The following is a 21,267-nucleotide window of genomic DNA, read 5'->3' as shown; positions in this document are numbered from 1 at the left end:
AAAAATTTTTATAAAACTTTAACTAGAATTAAAATGTAAAAAAAAAAAATTGAGATTTGAATATATCAATGATACTAAAATAACACTGGGTTACACTAAATGATATATACTAAAAGAACTTATCCTGATGGTTTTAAATTCATATTTACTATATATATAGAAAGAAAGAAATTTTGTGCTGCTCACCTTCATTTCCTTCATCTCTGCACTGAAGCACCAGCGTTTCTCCTGAATGAATGTGAACTGAGTTTTCAGGTGTGACCTGCAGATGGTTTGTCTGACTCAGAGTCTCTGGCGACTGTTGAGAGCTTCTCTCAGAAATGTCACTGTGTTCTGTTCTGCTGCTAATAATACATGGAGAGTTACAAAGGAGAATCAAACTCAACAAAGAGCTGATTCTGAACTCCATCTCTAGAAAAAAAAAAGAGACGTTCATTAACTTCAATGTAAACCTTGCTGCTATACCAATATTATGGCAATAATTTGATATAAAACTGCTCTTTGACCCAAGTCATATTATCTACAGCAGCCCCAATGAGTTCGACTGTGGTTTGTCTTCACAAAACACACACAAAATCTGAGGTTGAGTAAGAAAATCAGAAAATTTCTTACTGTTATCATTTGAAAAATTAAGTTAAAAACAACACAGATGTATGACACATATTTATAAGTATCATTCAGACCAGCCAGTCAAATACTCACAGAATGAGTCTTGTAGTTCTCAATAAGAGTAAAGTACAGTCCTCACATGACAGCCCTTATATTTCATCTCGTGCTCCATGTTTAAAGATTAACATTTTTCTCTTCAATAATAGACAGGATGTCATGTGGATGAGAATGCCAGTGGGTTTGAGTTGATATAACAGTTAAAGTCGGTTTATGGTTGAACAAATCTGAGTTTTAGGTAATTAGTAACATTCTTTATATTTGCCACCGTGATACATTTATGCAGAGTAGTAGAATATGTCAAGAAATTGACAAATTGTATCCAACTGCAGAAAAAAATCCATAGCAGAAAAAAGGCCATATTTCTGATGAATTTCTCTCTGTGGTGCATCGCTTTCCAAAAATGGGTGACAGATTTGTTCTGATGAGTCATGGTAAGCAGGGAAAACAATGCTAAATGCAAATCATGAAACATAGCTCCGTGGACTCTTATAATAGAAAAATATAAAGAATTTTAAAAAGGAGATTCTTTTGTATTTTGTTGTTGATGATTTTATTTAATTTTTTTATTGAACAAAGATCACAGGGGATATATGTATGTATCACAAAAACATTTTGTGGTTTAAAAACTCAAGGTAAAGCAAGGCAGTAAAGTACACACAGTAAGATATAGTATACTAAAAATAATAATATTAAAGGTGATAATAATAATAATAATAACAAAACATTTAAAGCAATAGAAACTAAACATACAATAAATGAATACAAATAAATAAGGGAAAAAATATTAAAAATTGTCATCTTCAGAAAATCAGGAGGTAACTTATAATGAAACCATAATTTCTTTGAGTAACAGAGCAGTTTTAGCGGCTTTCTTGTTTGTGGATAAACAAAGAGAGTCATAGAATAACTTGAAAAAAGCCTAAAATTTGGGCTTAGAATCAGTGACTTTACATTTATGGAGATGAAACTCACCACATGAAGTTAGCAGTTTTAATCTGTCATCCATCTCCTTTGACCCAGAGTCCCAAATCAAAAACAGCACATTCATAATCTCAAAAGTAAAAAGTTTGTAATTAAGCAGAGAAAACAAGCCAGGCTACTTCTTTCCAGAACTCCTTTGCATAATCACATTCAAAGAACAAATGTGGTATTGTTTCAAGATTAGAGTTACAGAATGCGCACTCTGAAGAGATGTCTAACTTAAACTTAGAAAGAAGAGAGTTACAGGGATAGTAATTATGTCGAATTTTAAAGTGAAGCTCTTTCCACTTGTTAGGTAACAGAAACGTATTAATGCCAGTCCATATATTAATAGTAAAAAGAGAAGGATAATTTAATTTCCATAAAAAAAAAAAAATAATAAAAAAAAAAGCTTTGGGATGACAGCTGATTTTCCTGATAAGAAATCTTCTAATCCAAAAATTTGTACATTTGACATTGGAAAGCTCCAATCCTCCAATGGATAACTGGGACATTTCACAGACTGATACTCTGTAGCTACAGTTTGACCAAACCATGTGCAAAAGTTTAGGTGAAATAGAATTAATAACCCAGTCATAAACTTTAGGTGTTGTCAACCCAATTCTTAATAAAGATTTCCACACAGCACATTCTGATTGTTCCATATAATACTCCTATGAGGGGAACAATTGTGGGAAAAGGCAAGTTTACAGGCCTCCAAGGCTTGCCTATGAAAATTAGCAAGATGAATTTAGGTATGTAAAACCATAACAAATAAGAGTCAGCATTCAGGCAGCGTTTAATCCAGCCGATCTTGAAAACCTGACTGAGAGTATAGGCTACTGAAGTCCATTCACACCTCCCTCCAAAGTATTTATTATCAGAGTCTTCCTTTTGACATATTCAGTTTTATTTTTCCACAAGAATTTAAATAGTATGGAGTCAATAGATGAGCAGGTTTTCGGGTTGTACATATAAGGACAAAGCTGGGTAAACAATCCTAGAAATGCCTTCAGCTTTAGATATCAAGACACGGCCATAGATAGTTAGATTTCTTTGTAGCCAGCAATTGAAGACATTCTTTAATTCAACTTTATTTTCAGGGTTCATTTGCTGTTCTTGTATGGATGTGGCAGATCACGTTTATGAAGGACTAAAAATGACAGAACGAAAAAGAAATAAATAAAAGTAGAAATAAATAAATAAATGCAGAAATAATAGTAAAAATAAATACATTTTGGTAATATAAATGGCTATTTCTGTATTTTTACATGTATTTATTTATTTATTTGTGCATTTCTATATGTATTTATTTATGTATTTATACATTTATTTATATATTTATGTATTTAGATATTTATTTATTTATATATTTATATATGTATTTATTTATACATTTATTTATTCCTACATTTATTTATTTCTGTATTTCCACATTTCTACATTTATTTATTTCTGTATTTTGTTCTGTACATACATATTTTTTCCGAAATAAGGTCCCATGAGCCGAAAGCGGAGGGGCGGGACTTAGGCTCTCTATTGGTCCATAGAGACAGAGCGTATTTAGGCCACGCCCACACCCGGGGGAAAACAATCCAACCAGAGTGGTAGAGAAAACTATTTCTCTCTCTATGGCTCTGAATCCAACCATACATACAACCGGCGTAGCGTCATAGAACGTCTCTGAAAAGGTTCACGCCCACTTTTAGGGGAAAACAATCCGGCGAGCGCCATACACAGTAACGGATTGAGGACGTGTACTAACCCTTACAAACATGTAATTTGTATTTAAACATTTTTTTTTTCACACAGTAGGCTACCCCTATTATGTATTTGTATTTAATTATTTTTTTCCACACAGTATTTTGTATTTTTTATTTTATTTTAAATACATTTCCATGTATTTATGCCCATCTCTACCTGCCATCATCATCAATATCTTGCTGTTATGGAAATATCATGAATTACGGATGATGCTATCGAAAGCTAAATCAGGCTAGTTGTATAGCTGGACAGAAACGTGCACTCAGTAGCTACTCTAAATATAAAGACACAATATTATACATTTAAAGATGTTTACTTATTAAAACCGTAGTAAAATCATTCACTGGCTACCTGGTGACTCGATGAGGTACGAGTAAATGTCCGGGTAAACCACTGGGTGGGGTTGTTAGACCAATTTGACGCTGGTAGAATGAAACGGGATATGTTTTTAAGTTGCCCAAATTAAGTTTATAAATGTATCGTTCACGCTCTATGGAAGGCAGGGTGGACATATAATTACTCAACGTATTTCATCTAAGTGATTTCTGAAGTTATACACGTCTGCCGGCTGTGTACGGACGTTGTTTTGTGCCGCTATTTTGTATTGAAGTCTATGGGAAGTCAGGCTTGTTTTCCCCTAAAAAGGGGCGGTTACGAAATTGACAGTTAAGTTCCCGGATGTGCCGGTTGTATGTATTGCGAGAGGCTGCCTCCTTATCATCATTTCTTGCTTCTAACAAAAGACAGAAAAATGCCTAAAAGCTGCTGTGTGACAAGGTGTACAGCAAACAAGCTAAAAAAAAACAGAAATTCGTTTTTATTAGCTCTCGACCCCAAAAAACGAGTGTTTTTAGGACATAAAAGTGGATACAGGCAGTTTAGACAGAGCGTCACGTGTCTCATTACTCTGAGAACTAACGTACGCCCGCTGGAGGAGACCGTAATCGGCAACACAGGATAGTTTATCTTACAGAAATATAATATATAAAACTGACATTTGGATATTTGACTCACCAGTGACCACATGTTTAACTTACTGGCTGCACACGTAGTGTATTTTTAGTGCATACTGAGTGTCAGGATCAGTGGCGTAGGCAGAAATTGTATTTTGGGCGGGCCAGTGAAAAAGTGAGTGGGCCAATAGGTTTTCCTAGAAAAAAAATTACTTAAATAATAATTAATAAGTAAATAGTAATAATATATTAATAAGCACGGTTTGAAATGAATAACAACACACTCCCCAATTTATGTTAAATCAACCATATACAATGCAATCAGCCTGGTGGAAATTAAGCTTTTGTGCCAAAAAAATTGCAACTAATTTAAACTAAACAATGTACAGTAGGCTAGCCTATAAGGCATTCAGCTATACAGTACACAACACACCAGTAACTTAAGGCGAGACAGGTGAATAGGGTAACATTTTAAAATAATAGATATTACCATAAAACTTCCTCAGTTATTCTGGAGAATGACAAACAACTAATTTTGAGAAAACAGCATTTAAAGATTTGTAATGTAAAAAATCATATCTTTTAGCAGAAACAACTATTTACAGACACAATATCTTATCAAATCATCAGCAACAACAATACAAACCACCTAAAACACATCAAAACTTATAACACAGAATTTATGGCCAACAACTGAACAGAACCCCAGTCAAAAACAGTCAAAAACACACATCAAAATGTCAGAGCACGTCACGTGATGCATCTGAACGAATCATATTGTCAGAAATTGACATCAGCCAATGAGATTTCGCTTTTAGAGTTAAATGCCCCATTGTACTTTCACGATTGGTTGCTGATTAAAGGAAATTACCATATTTGGATCCGACAGCATTGTGTACAGGAGAAAGTAGAGAACTTTTCAACGGTGTTTGTGTTATGACAGGTGTAGAAAGCGATCGCGGTGCAGCATATTGATTAACAACGCCAACTTTTGTTGAATTTAGGAGAAATATACAGACGCAAATAGACAAAATGTAGTAAAATAAAGACCTAAATGTGTATTTTGGATTTTTTTTTTTCACCACAAGTCTGAAATAAAGCATTGAAGAAGACAAATAGCCCAAAATCTTAAAATTGACCAGTGAAAAAAAACCCCGATGTTTTTGCCGTGTCTCGCCTTAAATCACTTCACGGGCAAAAATTAAGGAAATTAGTTAAACAACTGGCCTACCTTTGTTGTTTTCATTCTACAAAACAAGATGCAAGTGCCTGGGTTTAGTATTAAAAACAGAAATGATCTCATCATAGTCCAAAGAGTCACAGAGTTATTTTTCAAAGAACTAAAGGCCGCCAGAGCCCAAGTACAGCTCGGAACCCCTAGCAACCATAGCAACCAATTACGTTCCGGAGGGAGGCTTTCACGCATTTTATTCGGAAACAGAATTAAACACACACACCAGTCAACAATAAATCAGGTTTATATTTATATATTTTCTTAAATACATTTGAATAATAAAAATAAACTAAAAATGTATTTTGATCAAACTTGCCTGGGCGGGCCAGTGAGTTATGTGGGTGGGCCAGTGCCGCCCTGGCCCATTACTGGCTACGCGCCAGGTCAGGATACCGATGGATACCGGGTGCGTGGTCTTCAGATTATGATGCGTTGCGCTCATAGACTAAAAAATAGGTTGCGCTTTGTCTCTGTGACTTGCGCTGAGAAAAGTAATAGACATCACGTGACAACACCTTACGTCAGCAGCGATTTTCGTTTTTCTTTTATTTTAAAGCAATAATTATGCATCAAAATAAATTAAATAAAAACGTTCACGCTGCAAAACCTATTTTAACTGAATTTCACAGCAATTCAATCGCAATTTCACCTGCTTGTTTTTTTTTTTTTTTGTACAGCAATCCTCATTAAACGTTACAACGTTTTGCCACAAGGTGGCAGCAGTAAATGTAAAGTCACCATGGTTTGCGAAACTGTTTTGTTTTGTGTTTCTTTCATTTGTCGTCTTGCTTTGCTTAGTACATAAAACTGGCTATATTAAAGTGAAACTCGAAACAGAGAGTAAAAGGCAATCTTCTTTCAGAAAAGTTTGATTATGTGGCTCGATACGATAACCCTTTTTTCACCCTGTTTCCCCTCTGATAAATGCGGATGAGTTTCAGAAACACCCGCAACGAAGGCCCCTCCCTCACCCAGACCACAGAGAACATAAAGACACGAGGAAATAGAGAAAAACACAGTCCAGTGGGTTACAGTCTCTGGAGGTTAGAGGAGAAAACTGGCTCTGAACTGTGAATGTCTCTCATCTGTGCATATGAATTAGTAAATTAAAAGAAGCATCTGTTCATTCCTCATTTGAATATCCTCAACCAGCTGAGGAAAACACGAAGAGTTTTGCAGGTAATTTAAGGAATTTAAGGTTCTTGCAACATTGCGGGCTCATGTTTACTGAAATTTTTCCTTTTTCTTTTCAAATGTGTCACTTTTTGGGGGGTGTTCTAGTGGCTACTAATCTCACTTCTATGCTGTGTTTTTCTCTTCTTTTAGTGCTTTTGTTGTGACATGTTTTGAGTTTGTTTGCATGTGTGTGGAATGTTGAAAAGAAACTGTCTGGAAATGAACTTGCTATTTTGATACATTTGTCAGGGTTCTATGTTCAAAACAATATGAATTATTTTGTCATTTCCTGGCTTGAAAAACTCATTAATTAAATTTTGTGAGTGGAGTCTCTATAAAATATGTGTCATATTATTAATAATGTATCCAATAATCCCTTACATTTGCCAAAAGTATGGGAACCTTGATTTAGTTCTTCGTAACATTGTATTCAATTTTCTGTACTGAAAATGTTACATTCCAAACATACTGATTTTTTTTTAACAAAAAAACATTGTCCCTCTAACAATGAATTGTTTATGCATGTCCAGTCATGTTCAGTTAGTTCACAAAAAGTAAAAGCTACAATGGGTCTATGTGTTTTTATCGTATTTGACACATCAGGCTCATATGGTATTGACATAGTAAGATTATGGAGGGGAAAAACACCTCAGTTTTATTCAGAGGCCCAAACTGAGCAAAAATATGCATTTTGGTGCAGTTGCTGATTTTTATAAGGCCAAAACGTAAGAGGAGATTCTGATGAAAGTAAGATGAATGCATGTAATTTGATATGAGAATGCATATAAGTATCAGTTGTCAACTTGTCACTGTATATCTCCCAATAATATGTCTTAAGATGATATATAAATGCTTAGTTTTATCTGTAGTTTTTATTGTAGGGGCAAAACATATAATGCAATGCAATATGATTGAGAGATGGACAAATAAACGTTCCTCAGAAGCCTGATGGATCATATTTGATTTTCACGATTGAACATGATTTAACAGTAAATGTTCATCTTGAAATATTAAGAGAAAAGATCCTTGAGCATTAGAGCAAGATAACATAATTTGATATGATATTTTTTAATTGCATTTTAAGTGTCCAGGTACTTTCTGAGGCCTTTCAAACTACCCAAATAAATATGTCACCAGTTGAAGACACACCCTCTTTAAAAACACACCATCGCTGACTCATTCTCATGATCCTGATAGTCGAGAATGAAGAGCCATGTGTTGTGAAAGGGATTTATATTGTGTTTGTCTTCAGAAACTAGGATCATTTGTGCTGTCAATTGGATGGTGTGGTTCCAGTCTAGATGGGTGTATGGTGTCTTAAACAGATTAATCTGTGCTTCGTATCGATCTTTCCTCTCTCACAGTCGTGTGTAATAGTTTTACGGCTGTGTGGTGATGTGAGTGTTTGCAGATCCTGCAGGACAACCCCTGAGTGATAAAAAGCAGAACCATACAGTAAACTAAAGGAGGGGCCAATAGTGTTTATCAAACATTTTTTTTCCCCTTTTTGGCTGTTCTGGTTTGACAGTGTGACACTGACTCATGTTTCACTGATCATGTGACTGATCCTTATTCTGCATGAATGTTAAACAGTTTTACATTAGGAATAGTTCCTGCCATGTCATTCCAAACCCATATTCTTGAGGCGAGACATTACAGGCCAAACCCAGAGGCCTAAGATTTCTCTTCCATAACGTGTCTTCTTTCAGACTAGTGGAAAGAAAACATCCATAATACACATTTAAGTGTTTGTTTTATTACACTTTATCTATTTGCATTTGTAGATTTCATTTAACCCATATATTTAATGGCCGTAATTTTTGAGACCGAAATCTCTACTTCAGCAGCTTAACATACACCATACTTTACAGGTGTATTTCTATTTACTCTGAAGGTTTTTACAGAAGGGTTTGTTCATGTATCATTCACCTGATATGTATTTAACATTCTATTCCTAACAACATGATTTATTTTTCTTTTCTGAAAGTATTTTCTGATTTATAGAGTGATTAAAAAAACACAACCCTGTAAAAAAACACTTTAACTCCAGTGTTCAGATTTCTGTGCTGGACATTTATGCTATTGAGTATTTAATTAGATTAGCTCATTTGCATATTTAAACATAACAAATCAGAAAACTTGTAATACAAAACAATTGTCTTGTACTGTGATTAATACACTGGGGGAAATATGGTGATATGCAGTATATGCCATTAACCCATATTATTGTCTTTTACACAAAATTATATGTTTGGGAGAATGTCCAAGCTTCTGGGTTTTCATGTTTGTGTTCTTTTTCCAGAGATTTGCATTGTATGCTGAGCGTCAAACTGTGTTGAAAGTTACTCACGCCAGAGAAACGCATCCAGAACAGTGTTTCTACATTAGCCTTATGGGATGATTTATAAATGACACTCATAACTCGGTTCTTGTTCTGAATTACTAGCCTATTTCCTCTGAAAACATTATGTAGAAGATATTGCAGTAAAGTAATCCCAGCAGCGCCGTCAGAACATTCCTGCATTCTGATCTTGTGTCTGTGTGTCGTTCCAGATTGCAGGATGTTCTCGTCAGTGAAGCCGTTTGAAGGGCAGCAGTTTTCAGCCCTGAGGAAACAGTGCCTGCAGAACAGGACTCTGTTTGAAGACCCACTCTTCCTCCCGGTAGACCAGTCGCTCTTCTATCATGGAAACCGCATTGGAAAAGTCACCTGGAAGAGACCAAAGGTATAAAGAACCTTGTTACCTGTTTTCCCTTTTCAAGAGTCCCCTTTTCAAGAACTACAATGAATAGCGCGTTTCGACTGCAACACGATTTTTCCGGATCTTATGAAGTCACAATGTTACTCATTTAAATAATCCCCGCCCACTGAATGCGCAAAAAAGGGACGAGGCCTGGTTGAGCTGCATTATGCCGAGTTCACACTGCATGATTTTCAAAGTAGTCGGGTCACTGTTCTTTTCACACTGCGTGACTATATGGGGTAGCATTCAGTTGCTGCTGTGTTCACACTGCACGATGGATCGGCGACAGGAGGGGGTAAATAAATAATTTTGCAATGTGCTGCTGTTGCTGCTGGTCAAGCAAATGTTTGTGCTTTGCTGTTTGATATAATTGTAAATATACCTATTAAAATACTGATATTATGGTCTATAACTCCTCCCCGAACATCCCGCAGTCCTGTATCTTGCTCTCTCATTGGCTGTAGGTCATCGCCGATGTAGTTTTCAGTCAGAACACATTCACACAGCAGTGTTTTGAATCTCAGATCGCATCTTTGATAATTCACACTGCGTGATTGTCACTCATGTGAACGAGCACCGATTTGCCTATGATATCGGGCATTTGTCGGCGATATCCCAAAACCTGTCGGCGAGCGAAAATCGGGCTTAAAATCGTGCAGTGTGAACTCGGCATTAGAGAAGACAGAGACACTGTTTTTTCCACATTTCCAAAACTCATTTGTTTGACTTTCTCAAAGCTGAAGAACGTAGAGTGGTTAATTTATTTTTAAACACTGTTCCTGAACATTAAAACCCAAGCGTTTATCTGTGCGCTGCACATTTTTTGGAGAACAGCTTGTTTTCTGTTGCTTTTGTAAGCTCTCACTTTTGTAAGGCTGTTCACCACTCCTTAGGAAAATTAGCCATGATTTTGCAATCGATTACTGTTTGTATTACCTTCATTTTCCGACAAATATCAACATTAAATGGTGGATAATATCGTATCTTAGCCTGGGAAAACCCAGACTACTTCCGGCGAATTTCAATTCTCTCTTCAGGATAGTCTGGAGAAGAGCCCATTCAAACTCATTACTGTGCCGCCCGAAATCGCGGCACCAATCAGAAACGTTTGGGGAGGGATTTACATGATGACGACAGCGCAGCGACGCTGAAGGAGTTCTCACGCAGTGAAAAATACATTGTGGAGCAGAGAGGAGACTGACAACACGCTGACAGACAGGACAGAGCAGGCTACTTTTCGGTTACGTTTGATATTAAACATATTAAACAAAGTCTCAGCTTTCAAATTTGGTAATTTTTTTAAAAGAAATTTAAACAATAAATACAGTTTTGTTGCTCTTTAATGTGCCGTGACAGATCGCTGTAGAGCATCAGTTAAAGCTGTTCTTGTGAACCGATCATCTCTTCCTTCTAGTCAATTTATAGCCTCAAATAAACATGAACAAACATAAGAAGGAATGTTGTTTTAACCACGGAAAGGCGTCAGTACACTCCGTTTTTCAAGTTCAAATCCTCCTATGTTAATCTACTCTCCTGACTGCTTTGTCGGACAAAATGGCGGATGGCGAAGTATGATTGGTCAGATCACCTGTCAATCAAGCTGAGCTACGTCGGTTGGTGGCGCCCCTTTGGAAATGATTCGTCTACATAGCTTCCCCAGACCCTTCACTCAGTTTCAACTGAGAAGGGTCTGGTTTTAACCAGGCTAATCGTATCTATAAAGTATAAGAAAATTAAAAAACATACCACTCTGAAACGTCCTGTGAAATCCATTCTGCACTGTCCTCTTGATCGTTAACATTGTCAGGATCTGAATCGTGCTCGAATTGGTTTGAAATTGACGCCATCCTTAGTTCTTTATATTTACACTAGAGAAGAACTCGCAGTTAAGGAGGGGCAGGACATTTCCTGAACAACTGCCAATCACAAAACACTGGGTCAGCTAACCAATCACAGCACATTTCGTATTTCAGAAGGAGGGGCTTCATCGAAATCCCTTAAAAGGAATTGTTAGCAAACAACACTAATTACTACAGAATGTATCGAAAGACTTGATAATTAGTGGCCTTTAGTAACTCTTAATACACTTTAATCAGTTATGGCTGCTTAGATTAAACCGGTCTCCTAAATAACCTGGATGTAGTCATTAATCATGTTTGAGCTCTGTGCTTATGGAAGGTGTGGCTCTTCTGGCCGTAGATCTTGTGTAACTGTACACCACTTGTAACTTACGCATTTAAACTGATGCCAGATTAATGTGTTTGTAGTTAAAACAATAACCTCTACATGCAGTCCCCTGCTCGACTCTGTTCTGAATATTATATTTAGCCAAAGATTATAATAGTTATTGTTTAGAAATGTGCCTGAGTAAAGGTTTGTGTACAGGAATAATTTCCTGTAGCTGTCATGCTGTGTGATAAATTAATCTGTTTTTTCAGCATATAAATAAATCTGAACCAGGATGTATGTAGATAAACAGTGCCATAAATGGGTGGCTTAAAGTCGTTGATAAAATCTGTTTTTATGTGCAATATTTAGAACGCTACCATTCTAGTTTGGGGTCAGTAAGATTTTTTTGAAAGATCTCTCTTCTGCTCACTAAGGCAGCTTTTATTTGATCAAAAATTCAGTAATACTGTGAAATTATATTATAATATTATAACTGTTTTGTGTTTGAATGTATTTTAAAATGTAATTTATTCCTTTGATGCAAAGCAGAATTTTCAGAATATTTTTACTTTTGAAACTTTATAAATGTATTTACTGTCACTTTTGGTGAATTTAATACATCCTTGCTGAATAAAAGCATTAATGTCTTTCCAGAAAAGAAAATCGTACTAACCCCAAATTTTGAACAGTAGTGCATATTATCAATTCACAAACTCAGTAATTCATAGATAAGCAAAATTTAAGCAAAAGCCTATAAATAAAAGGTCTTTAAGATAAATTTTGCTCAATTTCTTAATAGTACTATATGAAATGTATTGTCTCTTTTTTTCTTACCTTCCCTACTGTTTTCAGTGTCTTCACAGCAGCAATTAGCTAAATCTCATCACACAAAAACAAGCCTAAAAGACCCAGTCCATTAAAGGCTGTGGGAAAAGTCATTTTGGCATTCCATTTACTAGTTAAATATGCATGAGGTTTGAAGTAATCCACTGAATGGATTGTCAATGTTAGACAAGCTTAAAGGTTGTTTTAGCTAGTGAGCGGCTAATGTAACCTTGTTTGCTCACTGATTTTGATCTGTAGATTTGGCTCTGGTTCATATGTGATTTATTGTTTTGTTTTTTTTCTACCTGTTTTATCATCCTGTTATATCAAAATGGTGCTTCTGATGACTTAGTAAAGTAACAGTGACTCTCCTCAGCAAAGCGCATGATTTGAGGAATCATTCATGTCAGAAATACAAACGTTACACCTCAAAGTTTAATGCTAAGAATGAGCAGTTGCAAATACCACTAAACAGTCGGTCACACACACAGAGCAGTGTGTTTGCGTTTAGGGAGCATTGCTTCAGGACACTCCCTTTTTCACCGTCCATCATGAATTACGGTGTTCTGTTCGGGCATGTGAGTGCAATGCAGTTGAACAAGTGCAATACAATCATCCGTCCACTGAAGACCTCCTGTGTCATGAACTGCACCGTTTATACTGTTTGTCGAAGCAGCCGGTGGCGAATACAGACCTTCACTCATGAATGTCACATGAAGCAGCTCTTCCTCACTGCAGCTGTTGTTTTCTTAAGCATCTGAAATGATACTATCTGTTCTGTTAAGCCGGGAAGGGAGAAAGAATGCTTAAGGGAAAATTGAATTGTGATTTTTCTCTGTTTTATGCTATTTATTTTATGATTATTTATGCAATTGGAGTTTAAAATGCATTTATTAGAGCTTCAGATTCGCTATGTTTGTTGTTTATAGGGCTACAAAAAAAGGCAAAAAATTATATTGTGTTTATATGTATAAATAGCATAATAATATAATTTGTTTAAATATATTATTTATTTAGGCATATATTAGGCACATAATATAAACACCAATAAAATATTACCATTGTAATAACTAGTGGAAAATCGTAGGGAACCCTTAAAGGGATAGTTCACCCAAAAATGGAAATTCTGTCATCATTTACTCACCCTCAAGTTGTTCCAAACCTGTATGAATATTTTGAATATAAGAATGTCAGTAACTAAACAGTTGATGGACCCTATTGACTGTCATAGTATTTTTTTTTCCCCCATACTAGTATTTCCATACTAGTCAGGGTTTTTCCTGGGTCAAAATTGGTCTTCGGTGGTGGCTGACCGACATGGTCATCCACACACAGCAAAGAGTACCCTAGTACCCACATGATCCGCAAGCCCAATATTGACAATACATGTTAAATTTAAAATAAATACAAAGAAACAGTTTGTGATTTTTTTCTTAACCTATTTATTCAGGAAAAAAACGATCACTGTCAGGCTAGATAGTAAAAGAAAGCGATTACAACTTATTTTATATCTATACCTTGACGTTTGTTTCTTTTGTTCCTCGTTGTTAATATTTGGTTGTTCATTCTTTTATTTTATTTATTTTGGGGGCCATTTTCTTCCAGACTGTGGCTGATAATTCAATTTTAAACCTCTTCCAAATTATATATAGACTGCAATTATCAGACACAGATATTACCTGTCACTCTCACTGTCATCCTTTCTTGCCCTCTTTGCAAAAAAAGCTGTGATTTTTCCACGACTGGCTTTCATTGTTTTGAAAGATGGTGGGCGATATGGCAAAAATATCATATCACGATTTTTTTCAGGGAAATCACGATTCACAATTTTATCACGATTCTTTTTATGTTGGTTTTACTATTTTGTGACTTAGCATTACAGCCAAACTAATGTCCATATTTTAAAAACAAAGCCTTAGGTAACAAAATAACAAAATAAAAAAAGGCAGACAGGGGCGAAGATAAAAATATTTGTCATTATTTTCTTTGTTATTAAAAATTAAGATCAAAGATACACATTACACATACACAACTTAATATACAAATTAAAAAAAGGGTAGTATATTTAGTATAGTATAGTATAGTATATTTTTCTCCTATGGAAGTCAATGGGGACCAGCTACTGTTTGGATAGCCACATTTTTCAAAATATTAATATTAGAAAAATATTAGAAGGAAATTAATAGAGGATTGGAATAACATTAGAGTGCGTAAACTATGAGATAATTTTTATTTTTGGGTGAACTATCCCTTTAAGGACAAGCGGCAGCGTGTTTACTATAACTACTGTCTCTTTAAGAGTTGTGCGCGACGCGTCTACTATACACGCATTTGACAAGCAGATTTTCTCTCAATTTTCTCAAGTTTGCTTTCACTTTAGACATAACCGACTTTGTTTATGTAAACCTTGTGTGTATTTAACAGTATAAGCACAATAAGACTCGAAAGATAACTTAGTCAAGTATCCAGGCGCTGGTAGACAGGCTTTTAGTGTATGTGAGCTTCACATGTACGCGCTGAGGAACTCACACGTAACAGTGCATCAGCACGCGAATTAGCCTAAATGTTTAACCGACAAGGCATTAAAGCACATGCAAATTATGAACTGCAGTGTCCCGTTCCGTTCCGCTGCGTTAACATTTTATGTGAATATACGTCGCGTTGTTCAGTATGTTGGGACCATAGACTGTAAAAAAAAATACAGGGACAGAGGCGCCAGAACAGATATAATGCACGATTCTACGATATTTCTTTAAAAGCAGATCGTGGAGACATTATAATCATCCACGATCAAAAACCCTAAACCACTTCAAACTGGATAGATTTTTTGCGTTTATTTAAAGTTATGTCAGCTGCATGTGCAGAATGCTTGTCACAAGTTGTAAGAGAAGATAAGGCAACTTTTTTTTGACTGCAATTCACACCCAGTGCTAATTCAGCAAAAATATTCTCCGAATACACCACGTGAAACATGGATTCGGTCTTCCGACCTTTAGGATCAGTTGATTTTGATGCGAGGGAGAGAGCAAAGAAGACGGAGAGTGCGCGCGCGGGGGTGGGGCGCTGTGATCGTTCTCTCCGTCACTCCGTCAGTAGCCTGCTTCACTCACAAAACCCAATTACAGATCAAATAAGGCTTTGGCGGGACAAAAAATCGTTTTGGCGGCCGCCAAAAAATTTTCAATGTAGGAAAAACCCTGCTAGTATTATCAATACTAGTCAATGGGGCATATTGACTGTTTGGTTACCAACATACTTTAAAATATATATATTTTTTTGTGCTCAGCAGAATAAATTAATTCATATAGCTTTGGAACAGCTTGAGGGTGAGTAAATGATGACCGAATTTTCATTTTTGGTTGAACTATCCCTTTAAAGTTTCTCCTTTGTTGGCATCAACACCTTTAGATAAATGAAGCTTCAACTTGTTTTTTGCGTTTCAGGAAAAAAAACTAACCTTAAACTAATCTTATAAGTGGGTGTAGTTAGTTAGTCTTAGGATGAACGAAATGCCATTTCAGCAGTACTCAAAGTTGTTGTGCCTCAATGACACTAAACAGGTCAACCAAGAACAGAAAAACATGGCTGGTTGAATTACAGGTGCTCGGTTTTCTTTTTAATAAAAACACGCTGCCCTGCGGCTGTGTTCCTTCTGTAACTGGACTCTGTTGTATGTGTGAATATGGAGCACTGAATCATGGGAATCTCTTTGTCTCTCTATAACAGGAGCTCTGTGAAGACCCACACTTGTTTGTGAATGGAATTAGTGCCCATGACCTGAACCAGGGGCAGCTGGGAAACTGCTGGTTTGTGGCAGCGTGTTCCAGTCTGGCCTCCAGAGAAGCTCTGTGGCAGAAGGTGAGTTCATGTCATTTTTGTTCCCATGCTAAAAACATGCCTGAATACCATAGTTACCGATCTCTTTTAACTTGACATGGTGTCTTAAAATGTAGTGTGAGATATTGAAATATTGTTAGAAAAAAAATTTGTTTCGATTCGATTCGAATTTCGGGTTCGATTCCTGGAGAATGCATGAATTGATCAAATGTATATCTTGAAAGCAATGTAAGTCGCTTTGGATAAAAGCGCCTGCTAAATCCGCATACATTCAAACTATAGCACTGACAGAATGCAAGAACCCTTGCCGAATGTTTATTTATTTGAATTTCTTGTTTTGATGACAGTGATCGCTAATACCAATTAACCACGTTTATTTGAACTAAAATAACTCTAGTAACTAAGATAAGGTAAGGTGAGGTACAGTATACTTTATTGTACTATAGAAAATGTTGTTTCAGGCTTAACTGCATGTGTGTATATATACATACATGACAAAGATAATCAAATCTTGTTGCTATTTAATGCAGATGGGACTAATGAATTCTTATGGCCATTCAGTTTACACTTTGCTATTCTGAATGATTGTTTGTAACTATACGCTTAAAACTAAAGGTTCCAGAAGGGTGGGTTTTTGCAGCGATGCCATTGAAAAAACATTTTTGGTTCCCCATAAAACCTTTCAGGGAACGGTTCTTAAAAGAACCAAGTGTGAAGAACATCATAATAATTTAAAGGACCTTTTCCACTATGAAGGACCTTTCGTGGAATGGAAAATGTCCATGGATGTGAAAGGTTCTTCATGGAATCGTAGATGCAAGAAAACAAACTTTATTTTTAAGAGTGTATGGTATTTTGTCTGGATTGATGGTTACTGTGATATGTTTTTAAGGATTTGAACAACTGCTCTGTAATCGTCGATATCAGTGGTTCATCTCAACGCCCACCTCCTTATCATTAGTTTGGTTAATGAATAAGTTAAATGTCCATGCAAGTTAATATTCCCTCTTGTAAGAATGAGTTCACTGATAAGCAGGATATACTAGTCAGAAGATGTGGGAAATATCATATGAGTTATATAGAGCCTGTGCTAGTGCTCGAAGTGGGCCAATTCTCTGACTGCCCACAAACTATTAATTATTTGCTAGAATAATTAAATTGTAATTTTTCATTACAAAATGTTTTTGGCTTTATTCAAAAGAAAATCTAAATTTTCATAACAAAAATGACTGCATAAATTCATAAACACACTTCTGTTGATAAATGATGGCCTGTGATGCACAACATTATGCCATATAATGCAAAACATAACTGATTGATATTTTTGTATTTTTTATATTCTATATGTGCGTCCGCATCCACAGTGAGCTCTCGGATGAGTTTCCTGTTCGATCTGGAGTTCGGCAATGTTGTGTGGTTTCACCATTACTGTTATCGACTCGATCATGAGGAAAGCTTTCCAGGGCAGGACGGGTGTCCAGTTTGGAGATGTTGACGTTATAACCAATCTAATGTTCGCTGATGATAGTGCCATATTCGCAAATGTTGATGAAGATGTCACTGATATTCTTACGATATCGCCAGTACAGCCAAACCGTATGGATCAACCATCAATATTGACAAAACTAAAGTCATGACAACAGATGGTTCACAAGTCGCTGTCTACCTTAATGGCATCCAAATCGAACTACACTCACCTAAAGGATTATTAGGAACACCTGTTCAATTTCTCATTAATGTAATTATCTAATCAACCAATCACATGGCAGTTGCTTCAATGCATTTAGGGGTGTGGTCCTGGTCAAGACGATCTCCTGAACTCCAAACTGAATGTCAGAATGGGAAAGAAAAGTGATTTAAGCAATTTTGAGCGTGGCATGGTTGTTGGTACCAGACGGGCAGGTCTGAGTATTTCACAATCTGCTCAGTTACTGGGATTTTCACGCACAACCATTTCTAGGGTTTACAAAGAATGGTGTGAAAAGGAAAAAACATCCAGTATGCGGCAGTCCTGTGGGCGAAAATGCCTTGTTGATGCTAGAGGTCAGAGGAGAATGGGCCGTCTGATTCAAGCTGATAGAAGAGCAACTTTGACTGAAATAACCACTCGTTACAACCGAGGTATGCAGCAAAGCATTTGTGAAGCCACAACACGCACAACCTTGAGGCGGATGGGCTACAACAGCAGAAGACCCCACCGGGTACCACTCATCTCCACTACAAATAGGAAAAAGAGGCTACAATTTACACAAGCTCACCAAAATTGGACAGTTGAAGACTGGAAAAATGTTGCCTGGTCTGATGAGTCTCGATTTCTGTTGAGACATTCAGATGGTAGAGTCAGAATTTGGCATAAACAGAATGAAAACATGGATCCATCATGCCTTGTTACCACTGTGCAGGCTGGTGGTGGTGGTGTAATGGTGTGGGGGATGTTTTCTTGGCACACTTTAGGCTCCTTAGTGCCAATTGGGCATTGTTTAAATGCCACGGCCTACCTGAGCATTGTTTCTGACCATGTTAATGTCTTTATGACCACCATGTACCCATCCTCTGATGGCTACTTCCAGCAGGATAATGCACCATGTCACAAAGCTCGAATCATTTCAAATTGGTTTCTTGAACATGACAATGAGTTCACTGCCCTAAAATGGCCCCCACAGTCACCAGATCTCAACCCAATAGAGCATCTTTGGGATGTGGTGGAACAGGAGCTTCGTGCCCTGGATGTGCATCCCACAAATCTCCATCAACTGCAAGATGCTATCCTATCAATATGGGCCAACATTTCTAAAGAATGCTTTCAGCACCTTGTTGAATCAATGCCACGTAGAATTAAGGCAGTTCTGAAGGCGAAAGGGGTTCAAACACAGTATTAGTATGGTGTTCCTGATAATCCTTTAGGTGAGTGTAGTTAGTGAATTCAAGTACCTTGGCTCGCTGGTGCAGGAAAAGACAGGGGCGTCAACGACAGAAGTCCACAGCAGAATTGGTCTAGATTATGGTCGAATGGTGCGTATGGAGAAAGCATAATGTCATGGTCAAAATAAAAATTCTTATCATATCAGTATTATTATAGGGATCTGAAACATGGACGCTGCTAAAAGCAGATTTAGTGTTCCAAATGTGTTGTCTGCGATGAATACTAGGTGTCTAGTATTTGTGACCGGCTTCGACATGACACCATCAGACTGAGGTGTGGGAATCAGCCAACAGTCGACGAAGAAATCCAAAAGCGCAGGGTGCTGTGCTTCGGTCACGTATGCAGAATGAATGAACGACGTCTACCGATGACTATGGTGGCAGCGGCCTGCGAACTGGAAGGTTCAATAAATGGCACCCAAGAAAACCTGGACAAAACAGATCAAGGCTGACCTTAAAAACAAACGACTCTGCCTCCCTGATGCCAAATATAAAGCCCTTAACCGCCAAGACTGGAAAACCATTGTACAAAATTTGTACAAAAAGCATATTGGCTTTGGGATAAATCCCGTCCAAGTGTTTGCTAAGGGCTGAAGAGAGAAGAGAAATATTATATTATTGTATTTATTAATATTTTGATTATAATTTAGAATTTATTTTAGATTTTTCAGTTTCATTTTAATTATTATTTTAAGTTTTAGTTGATTTTGTTTAGTTTTTTTAAATTTCTATTTAGCTTAAATTAATTTTTGTAATCAGTTTTAGTAATTTTAGTTCATGCTTAATTTCAGTTAGTTGCCAAGGCAACATTTCTAATTATTGTTTTAAGTTTTAATCTAATATTTATATTTTATTGCAGCCTTTTTGACTTTTATTAGTTTGAGTTTTAGTTAACATTAACAACATCGTTGTAGTTTTTAACACATTTTTACTGATGTTTCCAAAAGTTTCACAGGCCATTTTTGCAATATTAACAAAACAATCAGACATGGCATGAATGCAATGTTAGAATGGCACACTATTTTGAACGTTTGTCTGTCTAACAAGTAGGGCTGCACAATAAATTGAAATTATCGAAATATCGCATATGTATATATCGCAATATGCATATCGCAACAGCTTGCTTGCAATAACGGGTCATGAAAAAAAGACAAAATCACTCACAGCTCTTGGCTGAATAACTTTTGTAGCTTTAATAAGAATCAGTATATATTTAATTCATACAGTGAAAACTAAGCAGTTTTTTTTTTTTTACATTTGATTTTTCAGTTTCTGTTGTTAAATAAACCTAATGTTGGCCTACCTGAAACCCTGAACCCCGTGGTTTACACTGATGTTAAAATAACACTTCCTATGCTACAGTAAAACACTGCTGTTCACTTTCAGAAGTTGTAGGGATGTTTTCTTGTCACAAAAATAATGTGAAACCCATATGTAGGTTATATAATTTTAAATATATTTTAAAGATAATTTAAGTTTATTTTACACACTTTACAGCATTATCGTATCGCATATTGAATATCGCATTATTTAATGAGTTATCGCATATCGCATTTTTTTTTCAGTATTGTGCATCCCTACTATCAAGTAATAAATGTCATGTTTGTTTGCGTTTTATGAAACTTGTGCATCATGAAAAAACCCTCAACTCTGCTCAAGGTTTTCTTGTTACTGTTTTATTTACAGTGTTCCAGTGACTCCTCTATAATGTAAGGTCATCATTTCTCACATAATGTGATCTTTCCTCATTACACGGTGTCTGCAGGTACACTGTAATCCTTACAAATTGAGCCATGGGATGTGCTTACTGAGAAAATGATGCATTATTAGGACGAGCCTTGCTTAGATTGAATGAGATCGCATTGATGGCTTGTGACTAATTGGAGACTTGGGGTTATCACCTTGGCTTGCTCTATTTTCATTTGTGTCCACACACGATGCACAGTCGTGGACAAACATCAGATCCCACGAGATGACTTGTTTGTTTCCATGCGTTACAGTTTTCCAGATCCAA

At 36.4% G+C, this 21,267-nt stretch overlaps 1 protein-coding gene across 1 annotated transcript in view; it reads left to right on the top strand.

Annotated features, from left to right (window-relative positions):
- The first annotated feature begins 6,295 nt into the window (after positions 1-6,295).
- Positions 6,296-21,267, top strand: part of capn5a (calpain 5a) — a 32,450-nt gene continuing 17,478 nt past the window's right edge. Inside the window, exons 1-3 of the mRNA XM_081372444.1 lie at positions 6,296-6,759; positions 9,310-9,482; positions 16,221-16,352. Of these exons, the coding sequence (XP_081228570.1) occupies positions 9,318-9,482; positions 16,221-16,352 (297 nt within the window). The 5' untranslated portion in view covers positions 6,296-6,759; positions 9,310-9,317. The remainder of the gene's footprint in view (positions 6,760-9,309; positions 9,483-16,220; positions 16,353-21,267) is intronic.

The sequence above is a fragment of the Scardinius erythrophthalmus genome, assembly GCF_964197995.2.
Source record: "Scardinius erythrophthalmus genome assembly, chromosome: 8".
Classification (NCBI taxonomy): Eukaryota; Metazoa; Chordata; class Actinopteri; order Cypriniformes; family Leuciscidae; genus Scardinius; species Scardinius erythrophthalmus.
The sequence above is the reverse complement of the archived record's forward strand: the minus strand, read 5'-3'. Positions and strand labels throughout refer to the sequence as shown.